This window comes from Arachis hypogaea, chromosome 5 (assembly GCF_003086295.3).
Source record: "Arachis hypogaea cultivar Tifrunner chromosome 5, arahy.Tifrunner.gnm2.J5K5, whole genome shotgun sequence".
NCBI classification, from domain to species: Eukaryota; Viridiplantae; Streptophyta; class Magnoliopsida; order Fabales; family Fabaceae; genus Arachis; species Arachis hypogaea.
The window spans coordinates 102,984,726-103,006,656 of NC_092040.1; the positions used below are offsets into that span (position 1 = coordinate 102,984,726).

General features: G+C 30.5%; 2 protein-coding genes across 3 annotated transcripts; both read left to right on the forward strand.

Moving 5' to 3' along the window:
- Positions 1-13,740: 13,740 nt before the first annotated feature.
- On the forward strand, positions 13,741-17,030 carry LOC112802378 (uncharacterized). 2 transcript variants are annotated; one of them, XR_003202360.3, is made up of 4 exons: positions 13,762-15,512; positions 16,528-16,559; positions 16,663-16,761; positions 16,870-17,030. XR_003202360.3 is itself a non-coding variant. In XM_025845561.3 (3 exons), exon 1 carries the CDS (start codon positions 13,836-13,838, stop codon positions 15,501-15,503), a length of 1,668 nt encoding a protein of 555 aa, XP_025701346.1. In that variant the 5' UTR covers positions 13,741-13,835; the 3' UTR covers positions 15,504-15,512; positions 16,528-16,559; positions 16,663-17,030. The 2 variants fall into 2 exon arrangements, 1 of the variants encoding a protein (XP_025701346.1); XM_025845561.3 differs by having other exon boundaries at positions 13,741-15,512; positions 16,663-17,030.
- Positions 17,031-19,932: 2,902 nt separating this feature from the next.
- On the forward strand, positions 19,933-20,346 carry LOC112803911 (mitogen-activated protein kinase kinase kinase 20-like). The gene has a single exon (XM_025847364.1). The coding sequence runs from the start codon at positions 19,933-19,935 to the stop codon at positions 20,344-20,346; it is 414 nt and encodes a 137-aa protein (XP_025703149.1).
- The last annotated feature ends 1,585 nt before the right edge of the window (positions 20,347-21,931 follow it).

Below are 21,931 nucleotides of genomic sequence, written 5' to 3' on the forward strand. Positions count from 1 at the left end.
CTATGGTTTAGCAGATATAATACTAGCTATTTTCTTTGCAAGTCTAATTTTCATTAAACCAGTAAGGTATCAATTATTAGACTAGATGTGAAGTTTAAGAACTCAATACAATTTTTAAAGTAGAGCTAGTAAGCTTGACAATCAAGCAGAATTCACAAGCATGGTAGATTTTTTTAAAGTAACAACATTACAAACGTATGTCTAAATTAATGCAATTAACTTGAATGCATTAGAAAATATGTTTCCCAAAAGAGAGACCTGAGCTGTGGCTAAAATTAGAAACCACCTCTTCTGATTATGTTTATTTGGTTTTGAAAATTAAAATACTAATCGTAATTAATCATATGAATAGAATAAAATGAGTACATTTATTTTTGTTAAATTAAATTAAATCATTAATTTAAAATTATATCTATTTGAATTTTTGGATAATCAAATTAGACTAGATAAGTAGATGGATAGGTAGACTTGAAAATAAAATATTTGGTTGACTTAAAATTTAAAAAGAAATTATGGAGATCATAGTAGACACATAAATACTATGAAACAAAAGCAAAGATTCTGATATTAAATTATCTCTATTTCATAACAGCTTTAACTAACAAAATTGTATAAACCCCAAGAAAGTATGGATGGAGATATATATTTCATTTTTTTATTTGGGTTTGAAAGTTAAAATTTGTTTTCTAGGTTAAATTATTTCTACCGTCTTTATATTTTTTATTATGCAAACTGAAGAAAATTTCATGCTCTAAGCTATTCAAGCTGTGATGTTGATGGCCAGAAGGAACTAAGAGAGGGAAAAGAATAAGTTGTTCTCATTTTGAAAAGAATGAAAAATTCCTTAAAAAATATTTGAGTTATAACCCCTTATATACTATGTACTCCTTATGTACTTCTACTATATAAAAAAATACAAATAAAAAAAATAATCTAGGTAACACCCTCCCGCAAGCTAGAATTGTATAAATCTAACAATCCTAGCTTGGAAACATTAGTAGAGAAGGGACCCGGTGGTAGAGCTTTGGTAAGAAAATCAGCAAGTTGGTCTTGGGACTGAACCGGCATAAGATGAATGAGACCAGACAGATGTTTTTCACGAACAATGTGGCAGTCTACTTCAATGTGTTTGGTTCTTTCATGGAAGATGGGATTGTTGGCAATATGAATAGCTGACTGGTTGTCACAGAATAGGGTGATAGATTTTTGAAGCGGCAAACCAAGAAAATCCATTAAGAAAGACAACCAGCTAGCTTCACAAGTGGCAGCTGCAAGAGATCTATATTCAGCTTCTGCAGAGGACTTGGCAACAGTGGTTTGTTTCTTACTCTTCCAACTGACAAGAGAGCTTCCAAGTATGAAGCAATAACCAGAAATAGAGCGACGAGTATCGGCACAGGTAGCCCAGTCAGCATCGGCAAATCCGGTGAGATGCATATCAGAAGTAGAGGAGAAGAATAAACCAGTCGCAGGTCTACCTTTTAAGTATCGGAGCACACGGAAAGCAGCCTGCAGGTGAGAGGTGGTTGCACAGTCCAAAAACTGACTCAAACGCCCCACAGCATAGGAGATATCAGGTCTAGTGTTTGTGAGGTAAAGGAGTCGGCCAATAAGTTGTCTGTAAGTAGTGTTGTCTGTTAAAATGGTACCCGACTCCTTCGAGAGTTTCTGACTATAATCAAATGGAGTGGAGAGAGGCTTGCAATCCAGATAACCAAAATCCTTGAGAAGGTCCATGGCATACTTTCGTTGATAAATGTGAATTCCCGAGTTGGAGCGTGCGACTTCCATTCCCAAGAAGTACTTGAGATCACCAAGGTCTTTTATTTTAAACTTGTCATCTAAAATCTGCTTGATGGAATTGATTTCACCAATGTTATCACCGGTTAAAACCAAATCATCCACATATACTAGGATGGCAGTGAAGCCTTCAGAAGATTTCTTGATGAAGAGAGAATGATCATCAAAAAACTGCTTATAACCAGCATCAACAAGAGTCTGAGTGAGCTTAATATTCCATTGCCTGCTAGCTTGCTTAAGTCCATATAGAGACTTTTGTAATTTGCAGACCAAACCTGGTTGTGACACATCCAAACCGGGTGGTATCCGCATGTAAACTTCCTTGTCCAAATCTCCATGAAGGAAAGCAGTGTTGACGTCCAGCTGTTTCAAATGCCATTTCTTTGCCGCTGCCAATGCCAATATTACTCGTAAAGTAGTCATTTTGACAACTGGACTAAATGTATCACCATAATCCACTCCTTGCACTTGAGTGAATCCTTTTGCAACTAGCCTGGCTTTGTGCCTTTCTATGGTGCCATCGGGATTGAATTTCACCCGAAAAATCCATTTGCAACCCACAGCCTTCTTGCCTTTTGGGAGTTCAGTGAGACACCAAGTTCTATTCTGATCCAGAGCTGCTAATTCAGCTTGTATTGCCTTTCTCCAGCATTCATGTGCAGCCGCTTCCTCATAGGTGCTAGGTTCTGAATTTGAGGTGATAGCTAGAGAAAGAGACTTATATTCTGGGTTTAGTTTATCATATGACAAATATTGTGAGATAGGATATAAAGTGTTAGAGTTGGCAAAGTTGCTAGGATGCGTTGTGTGGGTTATCATACAATGGTAGTCCTTCAAATAAGCAGGCGATCTCTTGACCCTTTCAGATTTTCTAGTGATGCAGTCATGCGGGATGATGTAGTTTTGTGATGCAGGTGCAGTGTTGGTGTGTGGGGTGCTAGTGGGTGCAATGGTATGTGAGGAAATAGGTGAATGCATGGAGCTTGAGAGATCTACAGTTGAATCTGTGAGTGTGGTATGTGTAGGTGATGGCAAATGATGTGTGGATGGTGTATCATATTGAAAAATGTCAATGCATTGTGGAAGAAGAGTGGGTGTCATAGTTTCAGTGCTTGTGGAATGTGAAAATGGAAAATGAGTTTCATAGAAAGTTACATTTCTAGATATGAAAATTTCTTTTGACTTCAAATCAATAAGTCGAAAACCCTTTGTTCCAAATTTGAAACCGAGAAATGCTGCTTTTCTAGCTCTTGGGTCCAATTTTGTTCTTGAATTTGTTAACGTGGAGGCATATGCAAGAGAACCAAATACTCTTAAATCTAAAAGATTGGGTAATGTACCATACAAAACCTTATAAGGACTGACATTATCCAATTTAAGACTGGGCAGCCTATTAATTAGGTGAATAGCGTGAGCAACTGCGTATTGCCAAAAACAAAGTGGAATTCCTGATTGAAATAACAGTGCTCGAGCAACACCTAAAATGTGCTGGTGTTTTCTCTCTACAATTCCATTTTGCTCTGGTGTTTCTACACAAGAAGTTTGGTGTAGAATGCCAGTTGATGCAAAATAGGACTTTAGAGTGAATTCTGGTCCATTGTCAGTTCTTATACACTTAACTTGTTTTTCAAATTGTACTTTGACAAAATTTACAAAGTTAATAACCAATTGTGATGCCTCAGATTTTGTTTTCATAAAAAAAGTCCAAGTAAATCTACTCTTGCCATCCACCACAGTCAAAAAATATCTATGTCCTTCATTGGAAGGGACAGAAATGGGACCCCAGATATCCATATGAACTAAATCAAAACAATTCTTTATTTCAGTTGTGCTAAGATCAAAAGATAGCTTCTTTTGTTTTGCAAAATGACATGAGTCACAAGGAAATGTTGAAGCAGTGCAATCTATAAAAGGATAATCTTTTTTCATTAAAATTAGTCTATGCATAGGTATATGTCCTAATCTAAGATGCCAAATCTTGTTATGCTCAGTTTGTGAAGATGCTATGTTATGAGTAGTGGTAGAAGCTGCTGCCAATGAAGCTTGCTTTATTGAAGGGGATTGAAGGTGAAAGCATTCTATTTCTCTACTCATTGTATATAGCCCATCTCCGCACTTAGCAATGCCAATCATCTTCGATGTGGATTGATCCTGTATCTCACAACACTTATCATTGATTAACATTTGACAATGTAAATTTGAGGTTAATTTTGACACAGAAATCAATTTGAAATCAAAGGAGGGAATGTACAAAACATTTTTGAGAAAAAAATTTTTAGAAAATATGATTGTGCCAACAATGGTGCTCACAGTTTTGGTTCCATTTGGCAATATCACATTTATTGGAGCAATATTTTGAAAACTTGCAAAATCTTTTAAGTCAAAAGTCACATGATCTGTCGCACCAGAGTCAATGACCCATAGTGCAGATTTTGGAGTTATAATACTCATAATTCTTGTATTAAATTGTAATACAATGATTTTACCTGGAGTGGAGGTCTGAATAGAATTAACCTGATTTGCATTATGAGGTTGTTGCTGCACACTTTTGCCTTTGATCAGCTCCAACAAGGCAAATTTTTGTTCTGGAGTGAATTCAGAGCTTGACATTCCAATGTTCTCTTGGAGGCAATTGAGCTGGGGGTGTTTATCATTGAGTACATTAGCAATTGTGGTGGGATGTTGCTGCCGCTGCTGGAAATGGGAGGGGTACCCATGTTTCTTATAGCACACATCTTCTGTGTGGCCAAGTTTGTTGCAATAAGAGCATACTATCTTAGCTCCACGCCCTCTACCACCTTGACTTGATCTCCCTCGCCCTCTTCCTCTGACTCTATTAGATGAGGAATTGAGCACTTGTGATGTAGTTGTATTTTGAGTGGAATTGAACAAAATTTTATTGTTGTCCATGTTGGTCAACTGTCTCTCTTGCTGTGTTAGCATAGAAAATACTGCGTTTAGGTCTGGTAGGGGTGACATGAGCATGATTTGTGATCTGACGGTAGAGTATTGTTCGTTCAATCCTCTCAAAAGTCTAACTACTTGATCTTCATCTCTGTATTCTCTTATTTTTGATAGTCCGCAAGAACATGACTCTGCACATCCGACACAGTTTGGAATGGATCTGAAATTGTTGAGCTCCTCCCAGATCTGTTTGAGCCTTGTGTAATAATCAGTGATGGTCAGATCACCTTGCTTGATGGCAAAAAGTTCCTCCTGGAGTTCTGCAATTCTGAACCTGTCCCCTTGGTAGTACCTGTGCTTAAGTTCCTCCCACAAATCAACAGCAACATTGTTCCACATAACACTATCACGAATTCCAGGACTTAATGAAAGATTGATCCAAGAAACAATCAAATTGTTGCATCTTTCCCATGCCTCAGATTCAACATTATTATTCTCAGGTTTTCTTATGGTACCATCAATAAATTTCAATTTGTTCTTCGAACTCAGTGCTCTAATCATAGCATGACTCCAACTACCGTAATTGTTAGGTGTTAACACGATTGAAATAATCGGTGTACCTGGATTTTCTCCCGGATGGATAAAATAAGGGCTTGATTGATCTTGAATTGGACTTGTGTTGTTCTTCGAAATCTGAGACTGAAGAGTAGTGAGTTGATGGAGGAGATTGACTAGTGCGTTTACATCCATCTGTACTGCGTTGCTCTGATTGTCAGCCATTGTTGAGAAATCAATGAATCACAGAATAATGGGGATCCAGATCTTCTTCCTTCTCACTCGTTGATCGGAACAGCTATGTTCAAACAAGAAAGAATCTTGTGAAATAACCTCTCATCAAACTCTATTGGGTGAGTCTAAAGGAAGATGTAAGAAAAGGGAAAAGAAAATTTCGAAAGAAAAATTAGGAAAAGAAAGAAAATGACAAAATTGGCAACTAGATTCACAGCTTGATTGCTTTCCACGCTCACCGCACCATGAAGAAAATTTTATGCTCTAAGCTATTCAAGCTGTGATGTTGATGGCCAGAAGGAACTAAGAGAGGGAAAAGAATAAGTTGTTCTCATTTTGAAAAGAATGAAAAATTCCTTAAAAAATATTTGAGTTATAACCCCTTATATACTATGTACTCCTTATGTACTTCTACTATATAAAAAAATACAAATAAAAAAAATAATCTAGATAACACAAACCAAATATTATCCTTTTGTTAATGAAATTCTATGAAGCACGGACACTTTGCTGAGTTGTCGTATTTGCATGTCGGACACGTTTTGGATATGACATTCGTTCGACACGCATGTCTGCTGTGTCCAGTCTTAATAAAATATAAAAAAATTTTCTCTGGGCACGCTTGGACACACTTAAATATCTCATGTGTAACGTATCCAATTTTATTCTTAACATGTATTCTTAAAATAAATTTAGAAATAATATATATTATTATTAAATATTAATTAAAACAAAAAATATTTTAAATACATTATATAATTAAAAGAAGACATTAAAAATAATTAAAAAATTAATTTATATTTTAATATCAATAAAATATCAAAATATCATTACAATTTATCTAAAACATATTTTATATTATATATATGCGTGTCCCCATACCTTATAAGATTTTAAAATTAGGTGTTTCCCGTGTTGTGTCTTGTATCCGGGTCAAATCTAATAATTGAATTTTGAAAAAATAACAATAATATCTACGCACCTTCATTTTAAAAATTATCTTCCTATATATTATCCTAATATATAGCAGAATTTTATTTAAATTTCGTTTTATAGATATTTATAAGATCATAAACAATATTAAAAACACAAAAGATAGATTTTATATGATTTTCAGTGATACAATTAATTAATATAAATAGCACAAGGTAACGAACTAACACAAAACTGAGTTCATAATCCACAAGAAGAGCCAAAAGAACTAACATGCAGGTATTCAAAAATTTGTATGTTGATAAATAATATTATTTGATCATTATAAGTAATATTTGATGTTGATACAGGAGTAAGAAAAATTAGTCAAAAATGAGTAGCTTACAATGGAAGAAACTGAAAGTCTTTAAAGCAGGTTCTTATGGCACTATTTATCTTATAATTGTTGTTGATACACAAACACCGTATGAGAGAGCTTCATCCTTTCCTTCATGGTTCATGTAGGTAGAGAAATTATAAAATTGTAGAATTAGATGGTTGATTTGTTTATTGTGTCCCCTGTCCAAGGGTCTTATGGCTATGCCGTAGGGTCTCTTAGTTCACGCCGTCTTTTTCTCTTTGATGGCTTTGTCCAAAGGGAGTTGGAGGAAATAGATAAATTGTACAAAGTGTTGATGAATAATAAATATATTCCTTAACATTTATGGTTTGTAAGATTTAATAAATTATGTTAATAACAGTAGTTTGTTTGTTATTTGTGCTTCGGATGTTATCAGTTCTTTTTTTTGTTTTAATTTTCTTTTTCTTTCTTCCTTTTATAATCATGCTTTTAGTATATGAACAAATAAATAATTGATTGGAAACTATGATACCTAAATAGGCTAATGGTAGTTATTTGACTTGTTTAAAGATAATGTTCTAGGTTTGATTCTTAAGAACTAAATGTATGGCATATGCAATGTTTTGCGGCTAATTTCTTATTTATCGAAAGATAAATTGAAAGATGTTAGGTAATTTATATTTTTTTAACTAAAATTATTGACCGTTTAATATTTAAATAACGTTTGGGTACACTGAAAATATCTCGTATGAAACAAAGATACATCTCTTTACCATTAAAATTTGGTGCAATGCAAATTGAGTAAGTTCAACACTTGATTCATTACTTTAGTTTACATGAGTGTTACTTGTATTTCAGAGAGAACAAGATGCAAATCTTTATACTGAACATAGAATTGCATTCCAACAGAATTGATGCATGCCTCGTTCATCTCCTCATACAAGTTACCAAACAGAAACAGAAACTGAATAGACCCTAATTATTATGTCTCTGTTTAGAATTGCTACCTTGATTAAGGCCTAATCCTAACTGGTTTTAGCAGCATGACAAAAACATGCCCTGGGTTATTATCACTAGTGATGTTGTCTTGATTAGAATTCTCAGCAACATCATCAATCGGTAAAACTTGTGTCACTTGTGGAGCTCTGAGTGTTCCTCCAAGAGAAATAAGTGAGTGCAGAACATACATGTAATATTAATGGACAAAAATTTGTGTCCATGAAAGGATGTGAATTGAGAGGAAGGGTTTGGACTCATTAATGAAATTGTATTTCCAACATGTCCTTTTTCTTCTTTTCCTTCTATAACATATTCTCCTTTTAAATTCTAACCATTGAAAATTCATACAGTTACCTATTAAAATACAAGAATGATTTCTCTTTCTGTAATGACTACTGTCTTGCTAAAATGCACACATTGCCCTTTGCTGATATATGGGGACCAGCCCCTGTGACTTTTAGAACATGGCATTATGCAGAGACTCTCTTGTCCCTATACTCACCAACAACTCCTTGGACAAAAGCATCGAAATATAGGCAAGATGGGACTGTCTCTTCTAGCTTCAGCCAAGTTACCTCAACACTATTGGGAGGATGCCTTTTTGACAGCACCATTCCTCATTATAAATATACATGCTTGTGCTTATTGCTGTATTGAGTGAAGTATTGACCAAACTTTTTCTTTACAACAAAACACAACAAGACAATGGCAACAATGAAGGACAAGCCGCACTATAACATAAGCACATTAAATATATGTGTCCGCTTTCATTCGAATAATACCTATTTTCTATTATAAATATATCCTCACATTCTGTTTCAAAACTTGCAGAAAACTCATTATTGCAGATGCCAAACAAAGGTACTGGCAATAGTGTACATGGATATGACTCAAGAAAAAAAAGATATAGTAGAAGAAATGGGATTTGGTGTCCTGGCACATGTCCCAAAAATGAATGTCTCTCATACCCTGTTGAGAGAATTGATTGATCTCTTTGATGAAGAGAAATGATGCTTGAAAACTCTCTAGGGAAGAATATACATAACTCCTCGGAAAGTAACAGCTGTCCTGGACATAACAAACAGAGGTAATACACTTTTCACTTACTACTTATTTTCAGTTTATTGGTTTATAGAAACTTAAACTGAGCCATTTTGACTGATTTGTGCTACTAAAATATTGTAGGGAATCGTTTTGATAATAAGGTTGATTACAATAAATTGAATCCAGAAGACAAGGAATGTGCTGGATATGATCATAGAAGGGGAGGAGAACCAGAAAAAGTTCAAGAGGACTTTTGTTTCATACAAAAGTGCTTCTTGTTGCCCACAACAATAAGTGCGGCCTCTCCAATCCATAAGCCACCAATCTTTCATGTGGACAACATTAAAAAATGGAATTGGGCAAAACATGTGCTCAACTTCTTGATGAAAGGAGTTGAAAATAAAAGAAAGGGGAAGAAACAATCTGTTGATGGTTGTGTTTTCGTGTTGATGCTGATATACTTTCATGAAACCAAGTTCTTTCGCCCATTTGCACCTGAGGCTCCCCCAGCACCTTGGGTGGCCCATTAGACAAAGCAAATGATGCTTGAACGGATTTATAGAGAAGCAACAGTACCATTGATAAATACTCTACTAAAATTTCCCCTAAAATTTGGTTTCAAATGCTTTTAAAATCTCTACTAACTAAATAAACTTCTGTTTTAGATTATAATTAATTTATTTGTCCTACTGGAAATTGTTCACCATATAAGTATCAAGTGAGCGTTACGTATCGCCGTCCCTACTAGACACTTGGCACTAAAGCCCAAACAGCATTCAATTTCTTTTTAATATTTGTTCTCTACTCTACTGCGGTAGAGATACCTTTAGTTGATACATTCTTTCATTCTTGCCCTCTGCTTTCTTGTGGCAGATGTTCTTTAGATTCTTTTAATATTTGCTATCTGCTCTCCTATGACAGAGGTCCTTTAGTATTTTTTTATTCTTTTAATTCTTTTGTTCTCGGTTTTTATTAATTTATATTTTCACTTAACTCAACAACCTTTGACTGAGTTTGGCTTCAAGTGTCAAAACCTATGTAAGCAACCTCTATTTTACAAGTGCGGCTCTCTTGAGCCGTGTATGCAAACATAACCTCTGTAAGTAACTTTTGTCTTACAAGCCAGGTGAGGCTCTCTCTAGCCAATGTATGTATTGATAACCTGTGTAAGCAACCCCCGTCTTACAGGTGCGACCATCCTCTGGAGTGGCCGATGTATCTCTGGAAAGCAAATTTCAGTGGGCTCACTACCATATTTTTACTTATCTCATTTTCTTTTCATTCGTTCTTTCTTTCTTATCATTTCACAATATAATTTATCTTGGCATTATTCCCTCACTTTTTTCTATGTGTCTTATGAAAAAGAATTATAAAGTACTTTAATTAAGTTTGCATTTTCTAAAACTTTTAAGACCACTCTATTTGCTTTTCTCTAACTTATAATAATATTAATAATATTTCTACTAGTTAATATTCGTAATAAAATGTTAATAATAATAAAAATAGTATAGAATAAAAAGGTTTAGAGGTACGTATCGCCTGAACTTTTAGTACGATCATGAGGTGCTAAAAGTTAGGGTGTTATATTTTTAGCATAAATTAAACAGAACAACATATAATAATAATAAAGAAACAATCAAATTTAAAAAAATTATAAAACACCTATCATGCACTATGACGGTTAGTATTAAGGAGTTTTAACCATTTATTCTTTTATTAGCTATCTTTTTATCTACTCGACACTTCATCTACGAATATGTCAAAAACCAAACCTATGCTTAAGCTTTTCAAAATTTTACATATTTTTGCCAAACACAATATTATTATGCATCGTTCATACACACCAAAGAATTGAAAATAACAAAATTATCCGTCTTTTCTTTATAGAAACTATTGAATGGAAGAACCGTTGGTAAAAAGATGAGATTTTCTTATAATATATATAAGATTTTTTATGATGATAAAATAAAAATAAAAGGGATAGAATAATATTGTGTATATTTAAGTTAATTTTAATTTTTTTAATAATCAGATTTGTCATAACGTAAATGATAAACAATGACAGTTAATACAGATCGAATATGTTTTGAGTATGATATACGTTTTACTATTTTATATGAAACAATATTAGTTTTAATTTATATATTTATTATTAGGTATTAAAAATAAAAGTATTTGTATTGTTAACATTTTTTAAACCTTTCTCAACTCCGACCGTGATTAGGTTTAAAAGCTCACCCACTTTGTTGAAAATAAATGTAATCTAATCAATTTTCATCGGATAATGCTATATATTGGCATAGTCATAGGAGAATTAATTTTAGCGAATTAATAATATGGTGTTTAGTTAGCACATGAATATTTTTATACATAAAATTATCAATCAATTATGTATGGCTTCTGATGAAAATAATATATTCAACATAGATATTGTTTGTTAGGTAAAAAATAACATATTAATAAAAAAAATAATTACAATGAATATATAAATTTTAAAAAATATTCTTCTATATAATACTATAAAAAATACCATAGTCACTCTGAATTACTACAGGTTCAATTTCTGTAGTAGAATGCTTAAATTAAGACATTTTCGGACTATAGTATTCGTCAAACAAACAATTAATGAAACACTCATCCATACATTCTTATTTTGAGTATATTTATATATAAAGAAAAAAAGAGTTGAAATAGCAAAGGCGATAAAAATTGTGATTCTTATAATGTTACGTGGCTATCTATATATAGAAGACCAAAAGACCATGATTATCTAACAAGATTAATTTGTATTTATTTCATTTAATTTAAATAAGTAAAAAATCATTTTATTTTAGTTTAATCCTTAATTCACATTATTTGAATTTAACTCAATATATATTATTTGATTTAAATATTAGTGAAAAATATTTCGAGAGTCTATTTCATTCATAGAATTATTATTTTAATAATTAATCTAATTAATAAATTAAAAAAATAAATTAAAAATACTTACACAAAATTAAAAGAAATAAATTAAAAAAATACCACCAAATCAAATTGATATAAATTATAATAAATTATGTGATATTTAAATATCTAATTAAATGAATTAATTGATAAATTTTTATCGTAATAAATTGTATTTAATGAATTAAAAAAATAAATCACTAAATACTCTCAAAAGCATGTTAAGTATAGAAACCTAATTTTTATATAATAAAATAAATAATAAATAGAATAAATAAAAATAGAATATGTGATATACTTTAATTACAAAATTAATAATATATAATAAATTTTTTATGAATCCTTATTGCAGGTTTCATAGTATGTCCGTATGTCCAAAACTTCAAATAGTAGCTATTAATGTTTAGAAATACATCATATTGTTCAATGAATTTACATTTAAAAAAAATGAATTGAAATTAACAAACTTAAAGAGCAGTCATTGTTTCTTAGTGACAAATTATTATTTAACGTCTCTAATTTTAATGATAATAACTAATAGCTATGGGGTGCAATATTTTATTTAGTGATAATTTTTTATTTATTCCATTTAATTTTTTTCCAATGATAAGTTGATTTATCAATATTGTTTGATAAATTTTTAAATATAAATAAATAATTATCAAAATGCATAAACAAAAATTAACTCTAATTAATTGTTAGAGCATAAATATTGTCTAAATATAAATTTTCTAGTATATTCTTTTTTAGCATAATATTAAATATTTTTTATCTTCTACTTTACTCGAAAAAATATATAATAGAATTGGACAAAATTTTACAAATAGATATATATTAGGTGTACCAACAAAATGATGACAAATGTGATGCTAACCACTTCAAACATACTAATTCAATTTATTTTAACATTATACTATTTAACAAATTTTTTAAACCATAAATCTTAAAATTATCCGTTAACACTATACCTTTCGAAAAATAACATGTCTCTTTATTGTTATTATTATTTTATTTAATTATTCTATTAAAATTTATAATTTTATCAAAATTTTAATTAAATTTTTATAATTTAAAAATTTATAATTAAATCTATATACTAAAAGTATGTCTAAAATAAGCTCAACACTTATGTACTAATTACATGTGCCACATTTATATAGATTATTAAATTTTATTAGATTAAAATCAAAAGCTAATATAAAAGAAGAGTATTGATGAACTCTAATAAATAAAAAATATTATAGTACATAAATAAATATTTTAAATGACAATACTTTAATACACAATATTTTAAATGACAATAAAATTTCTTATTTTTAAATAATTAAATATAAAATATATAAATATAAAATATCTAAACATTTTTTATTTTTTAAAATTAATTATTATACAAAATTTTTTATAATAATAAAAAATTGTATTAAAATAATATTTTAAACTGTAACATAAAAATATAAAATAATTAATTTTATTTTATATTACTTGATAAATAATTAGATTATTATATTTAAAATTTATTAATTAACTATTTTTATTAATGATATTATTATATAATATAATTTTTTATAAAAATATTTTTAAAATGTAATTTACGTATATATAGTATTTAAAAATATTTAATATATTATATATAATATTTTAAATAAATTATATTTTAAAAATATTTTTATAAAAATTATATAAAATAAAATTTTAATTATTTTATATTCTTATGTTACAATTTAAAATATCATTTTAATATAATTTTTTAATATTATAAAAATATTTTATATAATAATTAATTTTAATAAATAAAAAATATTTAAATATTTTATATTTATATATTTTATATTTAATTATTTAAAAATAAAAAATTTTATTATCATTTAAAATAATATGTATTAAAATATTATCATGTAAAATATTTATTTATATACTACGATATTCGACATTTATCAGAACCATACTCTTCCTTTATATTAACCTCTAAATTAAAACTTTCAATTAGATCGTCTCTTTTATTTCTGTTAAAAAATACTATTTCCGCAGAGTTAGCAAACTCCCTGAAACTTAGACAACAGCGATAGTGCGAATCTCTAAAATGTTGTCATCCTCAACCTCAAGAATCACTTTCATTTTTAGGTATTCTCTTCTCCAAATCCCTAATTTTGTTTCCTTCCCTTCCTCTTCATCTTCATTCTCATCCCTTCACTCTCATTCTGTGCCCCCATCCACTCGCCAAGTTGATGAAGCTGTTGATTCCTTCACTCGCATGCTCTCTATGCGTCGTACTCCTCCCGTCATCCAATTCACCAAGATTTTGGGATCTCTTGCCAAGACCAACCATTTCCCCACCGCCGTTTCCCTTTTTCAGCAATTGCAAGCCAGGGGAATTGCGCCCAGCATAGTCACTTTGAATATCTTAATCAATTGTTGCTGCGGCATGGGTCGTATGACGCTTGCTTCCTCTGTATTGGCCAAGATTTTCAGAATGGATTATCAACCTAATACGGTAACATTCACAACAATCCTGAAAGGTCTCTGTCTCTCTGGTAGTGTTGAAAAGGCAGTGCGCTTTCATGACAGAGTGCTGGCTCATGGATTTCACTTCGACCAAGTCACTTATGGGACGTTGATCAATGGCCTCTGTAAGACCGGACACACATCAGCTGCTATTCAAGTGTTGAGAAAGATCCCACGGTATGGCATTGCTCCTGATGTCTTCATCTACAACACAATTATTGATAGCCTCTGCAAGGATACACTTGTGAGTCAGGCTTTTCATTTATACTCTGGAATGCTTGCTAAGGGAATTTCTCCCGATGTTATCACATACAATTCTCTCATTTTTGGATTGTGTCTTGTGGGTCAATTTAAGGAAGCCGTTGATATACTAAATCATATGATGCTTAAAAACATTACTCCTAATGTTTATACCTATACTACTTTGATTGATGGGCTATGCAAGGAAGGAAAGATCAAAGATGCTAAGAGTGTATTGGCTGTAATGGCAAAACGTGGTGTGAAACCAAATGTAGTTACTTATAACAGCCTAATGGATGGATATTGTTTGGTTAATCAGGTAAATAAGGCAAAATATGTATTCAACACAATGGCCCAAAGTAGAGTGTCACTTGATGTTCAAAGTTACAATATCATGATTAATGGCTTGTGCAAAAGTAAAATGGTGGATGAAGCCTTGAATCTTTTTGAAGAAATGCGTCGTAGGTACTTGGTTCCAAACACGGTAACTTACAACACTCTTATTGATGGCTTGAGCAAATCAAAGAGAATCTCTTGTGCTTTGGAGCTTCTTGTCAAGATGCACGAAGGAGGTCCACCCGCTAATGTAGTCACTTACAATTCCTTGTTGGATGGGATGTTCAATATCAAACAAGTTGACAAGGCACTTATGTTATTCAAGCAAATGAAAGAGAGTGGCATTGATCCAAATATAGTCACGTATAGTATACTTATTGATGGCCTATGCAAAGGTGGAAGACTTGTAGTTGCAAAAGAGATTTTTCAAGATCTTTCCATGAAAGGCTATCCTCCAAATGTGACGACATACAATATTATTATCAATGGGCTCTGCAAAGAGGGTTTGTTTGAAGAAGCATTGGCACTCTTGTCAAAAATGGAAGGCAATGGTTGCTTACCAAATGCTGTGACTTTTGAAACTGTTATTCGTGCTTTGTTTGAAAAAGATGAGAATGACATGGCGGAGAGACTTCTTCGGGAAATGGTTGCTAGAGGCTTATTGAATTGATAAAAGAAGGTAAGATACATCAACTCAAATTGAAATTACATCTCATTGTTGCTAAATATGTATCATAGTTTTGTAAATTCTGTGTCTGTTGGGTCAGAGGACTTTGGCAATGCCATAACATTAATTAATTTTGCACTTTCGATTTGCAATTGCTATCATCCTTTTTAATTCCACTACTTTATTGATTCTTTAGATGATATTCCTAGTTATAGCTTACAGATTTAGTGTTTAAGATCTCTTTATAGCAATAGAGTGTTCTTTACTGTTATTCTATGAGATCATATATATATCATGCTACAATCTAAGCAAAACTAAAAAGATTGAACATTTTGTGTTGTTGTTTGTTCTCTGCTATTTTGCCGTGCAACTTAATTTTTCCTTATCAAACTAATTCCTATGACTGTTTTATCATATAAGCAACCATGAACTATTGTTTATTGCATTGGATCCTCCAGGAATTGTCGTAAAAGGAAATTTAAGTACCTATTAAGGATTTATTCTTAAGCTATATGGTTTTCCATTTCCATCTTCAAATTAAACCCACCTTCTAAAATGCATGTCCCCTCTTTTCATCATCCTGAGCAACATCGAGTTAAGGTTAATATGGTTCAGTTGTCTCAAAATTTTTGGCCATTTACTTAATTATTGCTACTCAGTTGTAATGCTTGGAAATCGCACCTGCTGAAAATATGTACATAAGGAAGTACTTTTCCAGAGGATGTTTTTCTCTTAATTCTTAGATAAATTACCTCATTATTTCTTGTCCAATATCCTGTGTAGACATTATTCCATTGTCTCTGACTCTCTGATTATTAGCATTTTAAAAAAACTCTTACTGGCTTGGAGTTTCATTGTGTGTTGTTGTGACGGAGGTGTTAAAAGTGAAACAATACAGAACTCTTTGAAATTGAATTTGATTTTATTTGGTGAATTTCTTTGCATTTATTTATTATTTTGATTAATGTTGTTCTGGAAGGATTACTTTTAATGACTCTGAAGTCTGAACTTTATATTTGCTATGCAGAGGAAGATACTGTTGAGATGGCCTCCGATACTGTAAGATTCTGTTTTCTTTTATTGCGATGTAGTTTCATTAAGCAAATTATTGCCAAAATCAGTGAAACTCAGTTGATGTGACATATATCTCTTGAATCTACAGGCCCGAGGAATAAACCATTTGCACAACTGCACTCCAGTGATTGTACACCATGATTTGAAGTCACTAAATCTTCTTGTTGATAAAAATTGGGTTGTGAAGGTGTCAACTATAATTGTCATGATTGAATTTTCTTGATAGCATGCTGATAGCTACCTGTAGATATGGTTTAATTGTTTTTTTTCGCCCTTTCTTTTTTCTTTCGTATAGTTATGTGATTTTGGCTTATCGAGAATGAAGCACAGTACATTCCTTTCTTCCAGATCAACTGCAGTAACAGTAAGCTGTCATAATCCTCATTTCTAAGCTCAAATACTGTGTCATACCCTCTGCCTTCTGAATTATTCATTCTTTCATGTTCTTGTTCTATATTTTGCTGCATATTTTTTATGTTCGTTGTGCTTTATATTCTTCTGAAGATATACAAACATACACAAATGGAGGCATTTGCTATTATCTTTTAACAAAAAATTTGGGAAACCAGGAGCTTCTTGCCGTTTAAAAATTCATTATGTTTGGCATGTTATATTAATCCTTTTGTGATGATGACTACCTAAATAGGCTAACACAAGTGGTAATTATTTGATTTGGTTAAAGATAATGTTCTAGGATTGATCCTTAAGAACTAAATGTATGCCATATGCTATGTTTTGTGGCAAATTTCTCAAAAGGGTTCTAGCCAAGAAGTTAAAACCAAAAGCAATGACACAAAACAAACTGATTAAAAAGATAGTGTCATAAAAAAAAATTATGTATTTATTTTAATTTTTTTCTTTCTTGATATTTTTTCTGTTATAGAAGCACACACAAATGCACCAAAGTATTAGACGTTAGAAAGCATAATTTTTCAATCGACATTTTTATCTATAATTATACCTCATTTGCGAATTGGGAGGAGGAGAAAAGCAGATGAAATGAAAGAAAGTTAGATGATATATTCAACCGGGCTAAAAACGAAGCTTATCTCCTTCTTGTATGCACATTTGGAATTTGGAAATATTAAGCTACTAGTTATATAGAATGCACCTCAATATAATTTTCATAGGCAAGATACTTAACATTGTAAAATGATCATTCACTCTAAGAATGGTGGGAATAAACTAAACCTGCCAAAGGGAATGTAGAGAGCTCCAAACTGAATTGGCTTGTACCTTAAACATAGGAAATGACCAAACTTTGCATAATAAATACACAAGGATATGACCATAGTAATAAATGGAGAAATAGCAGTTCAACATTGTTGGAATGCTTTTTATCTTCAAAATCAGAATTTAAAATACCAAGACAACTGACTTTTCTACCATAGCATAATGTCAAATGACACAAGTACTTACATGCTCACCATTCCAATGCACATTTTAATGCTTCACCTTAGCAGCTTTCAATCTCTTTAGGGTTCAGACTTCCTTCATGTATTGCTGAAATTCAAATGGAATATCGAAATTAGGCTTGCAAAGAAAATAGCTAGTATCATATCAACTAAACCATAGTAAGCACATGACGACCTAAAATTATAAACTAGAAATAAAAAATTTATTTTATCTAATAAATGTCAAATAGTTGCATGTTTTAATCAACAAACAAAGAATTTATTAAAGTACCATTTGTTAATGAAATGTTTGAGCAATAAGGTATCAATTGTTAAACTAGATGTGAAGTTTAAGAACTTAATACAATTTTCAAAGCTTGACAATCCTGCAAAATTCACAAGCATGATAGATTTTTTTAAAGTAACAATATTACAAACGTACGTCTAAACTGATGCAATTAACTTGAATGCATTAGAAAATATGTTTTCCAAAAGGGAGACCTAAGCTGTGGCTAAAAAGATTCCTGATGCAATTAACTTGAATGACATTGTGACTAGCTACCAACTACCAAGCATTGAATTGCAGTTTCAATATTTCAGCTATGGAGAACAGTTAATGAACCAAACTTAAGCTGTTATTTGCTTCAGCATATACACATCAATACCTGATAAAGGCAGAAACACCATTTTGTCATTAAGTACATCTATATAATTCCTTCCCAAATCAAGTTATTATAACTTACTTCTTTTTCAACAAAAATGGTAAAACTAAATTTCAGAGAGGTAAAGAAAAATTATACCAACCTGAAGAAAAATTAGAAACCACCTCTTCTTATTTGGTTTTGAAAATTAAAATACTAATCGCAATTAATCGTATTAATATAATAAAATGAGTACATTTAGTTTTGTTAAATTAAATTAAATCGTTAATTTAAATTTTTGGATAATCAAACTAGACACATAAATACTATGAAATAAAGATAAAGATTCTAATATTAAATTATCTCTATTTCATAACCGTTTTTAACTAACCAAATCTTATAAACCTCAAGAAAGTAGGGATGGAGATATATATTTCATTTTTTTATTTGGGTTTGAAAATTAAAATTTGTTCTCTAGTTTAAATTATTTCTACGGTCTTTACATTTTTTATTATGCAAACCAAATATTATCTTTCTGTTAATGAAATCCTATGAAGCACCGTGTTCGTGTGTCTGTCGTGTCCAACTGTATCTTAATAAAATATAAAATTTCTTTTTCTGGATACGCTTGGACACATTTAAATATCATCATGAGTTGACGTGTCCAACTTTATTCTTAACATGTATTCTTGAAATAAATTTAGAAATAGTATATATTATTAAATATTAATTAAAACAAAATATATTTTAAATACTTTATATAATAAAAATAAGATATTAAAAATAATTAAAAAATTAATTTATATTTTAATATCAATAAAATATTAAAATATCATTACGATTTATCTAAAATATATATATATATATATATATATATATATATATATATATATATATATATATATATATATATATATATGCGTGTCCCCGTGCCTTATAAGATTTAAGTGTCTGCGTGTCCCGTGTCGTATCTCATATCCGTGTCAAATCTAATCATTGAATTTTGAAAAAATAACAATAATACCTAGGTACCTTCATTTTAAAAATTATCTTCCTATATATTATCCTAATATATAGCAAAGCTTTATTTAAACTTGGTTTTATAGATATTTATAAGATCATAAACAATACTAAAAACACAAAAGACAAATTTTATATGATTTTCAGTGATACAACTAATTAATATAAATAGCTCAAGCTAAGGTAAGAGCCCAAAGAAGTAGCCTGCAGGTATTCAAAATTTTATATATTGATAAATAATATTATTTGATTATTATATATAACATTTGATGTTGATACATGAGTAAGAAAAATTAATGAAAGATGAATAGCTTACAATGGAAGAAACTGAAAGTCTTGGGAGCGGGTTCTTATGGCATTGTTTATCTTGCAATTGTTGTTGATACACAAACACACTATCAGAGCTTTATTGCTGTGAAGAGCTCCATTCTCATGTTGGCATTCTCACTGAAGACAGAAGAACAGATTTTTAAATCATTGTGCAAAGGTGAAAGCGGTGGTTGCGAAGAAATCATTCGATGCTTTGAAACTGAGACCACGGTAGAGCATGGACGTTACTTTTACAATCTTCTATTTGAGTATGCTCCTCACGGTTCTTTGGATGACTTGATCCACAAGAAACCTCTCCCAGAGACCGACGTGAGTGTCTATGCACGCATGATTGTTAAAGGGCTTTCACATATTCATCGCAAAGGAGAAGAAAGTGTTGATGAATAATGAGTTTGTTCCTTAACATTTATGGTTTGTAAGATTTAATAAACTATGTTAATAACAGTAGTTTTTTTTTGCTATTTGTGCTTCAGATGTTATCAGTTCATTTTTTTGTTTCAATTTTCTTTTTCTTTCTTCCTTTTATAATCCTGCTTTTAGTATATGATCAAATAAATAATTGATTGGAAACTAAGATACCTAAATAGGCTAACACAAGTGGTAGTTATTTGACTTATTTAAAGATAATGTCCTAGGTTTGATTCTTAAGAACTAAATGTATGGCGTATGCAATGTTTTGTGACTAATTTCTTATTTACCGAAAGATAAATTGAGAGATGTTACGTGATTTATATTTTTTTAACTAAAATTATTGACCGTTTAATATTTAAATACCGTTTGAGTATACTGAAAATATCTCATATGAAGTAAATTAAAGATACATCTCTTTACCATTAAAATTTGGTGCAATGCAAATTAAGTTCAACACTTGATTCATTACTTTAATTTACATGAGTGTTACTTGTATTTCAGAGAGAACAAGACACAAAATCTTTATGCTGAACATTGAACTGCATTCCAACAGAATTGATGCATGCCTAGTTCATCTCCTCATACAAGTTACCAAATAGAATAGACCCTAATTATCAAGTCTCTGTTTAAAATTGCTACCTTGGTTAAGGCCTAATCCTAATATAATGAAGTGATATACACAATTCAAGTCATATTTCATTTGTTCTCTCATATTTTCTACAACTCTTCTCTGCTCATTCTTTCTTGTTCATTCAGTTTTTTGTTACCTAAGTAAATTCAAACAAAAAGTACTGATACTATCCATAAGCCAAAATGAGAATATTTATTGGTGTTAAAAAAAATTAATTTTTTTAATAGAATATATTTTGATAGAACTATTTAGTTTAAAATATATAGTAAATATTGTATTATATACAAATATTTTAGTCTTCACTCATTAATATTATAATTGGTTTTCAAATTTTATTATAATCATTAAAAACTTCTAAATAAATATTATATTTATCCGTGTTGTTAAAAATTAATTTAGTGTTAATATGATAATTTTATATAGAACTTAAAAAACTCAGATGTCATTAGTTTACTTTACTACTTTGATATTTTTTATATATAATTTTCATAATTTTATAAAATAAATTAAAGTTTAGTCAACAAATCGGATATTGAATATTAAAATTTAAACTCTTAATATGAACTAGCATCTTCTATAATATAATTTTTTTTATATAATTGAATAATTAATGAGAGAAATAATGAAATTGATGATAGCTAGATTAATTATATGGATATTATTTACTATGATATTCTAAATGTGATTACATAGATAGATTCTTTTTTGTATGTTGTTACAAACTAAATTTAGTCTTGAGATAGCATACCTAATGTATGCCTAACATAACATAATGTGCTCCATAATCGAATTGAATTATACATACATAGCATAATGTCCACCCTCAATCAAATTAAATTAACATATGCAAATTCTTTAGTGTGAATGAGAAACTGAAATCATTCTTTGTATGTTAATTACTAATGTAAAAATTTTTTTTATGTCATATTA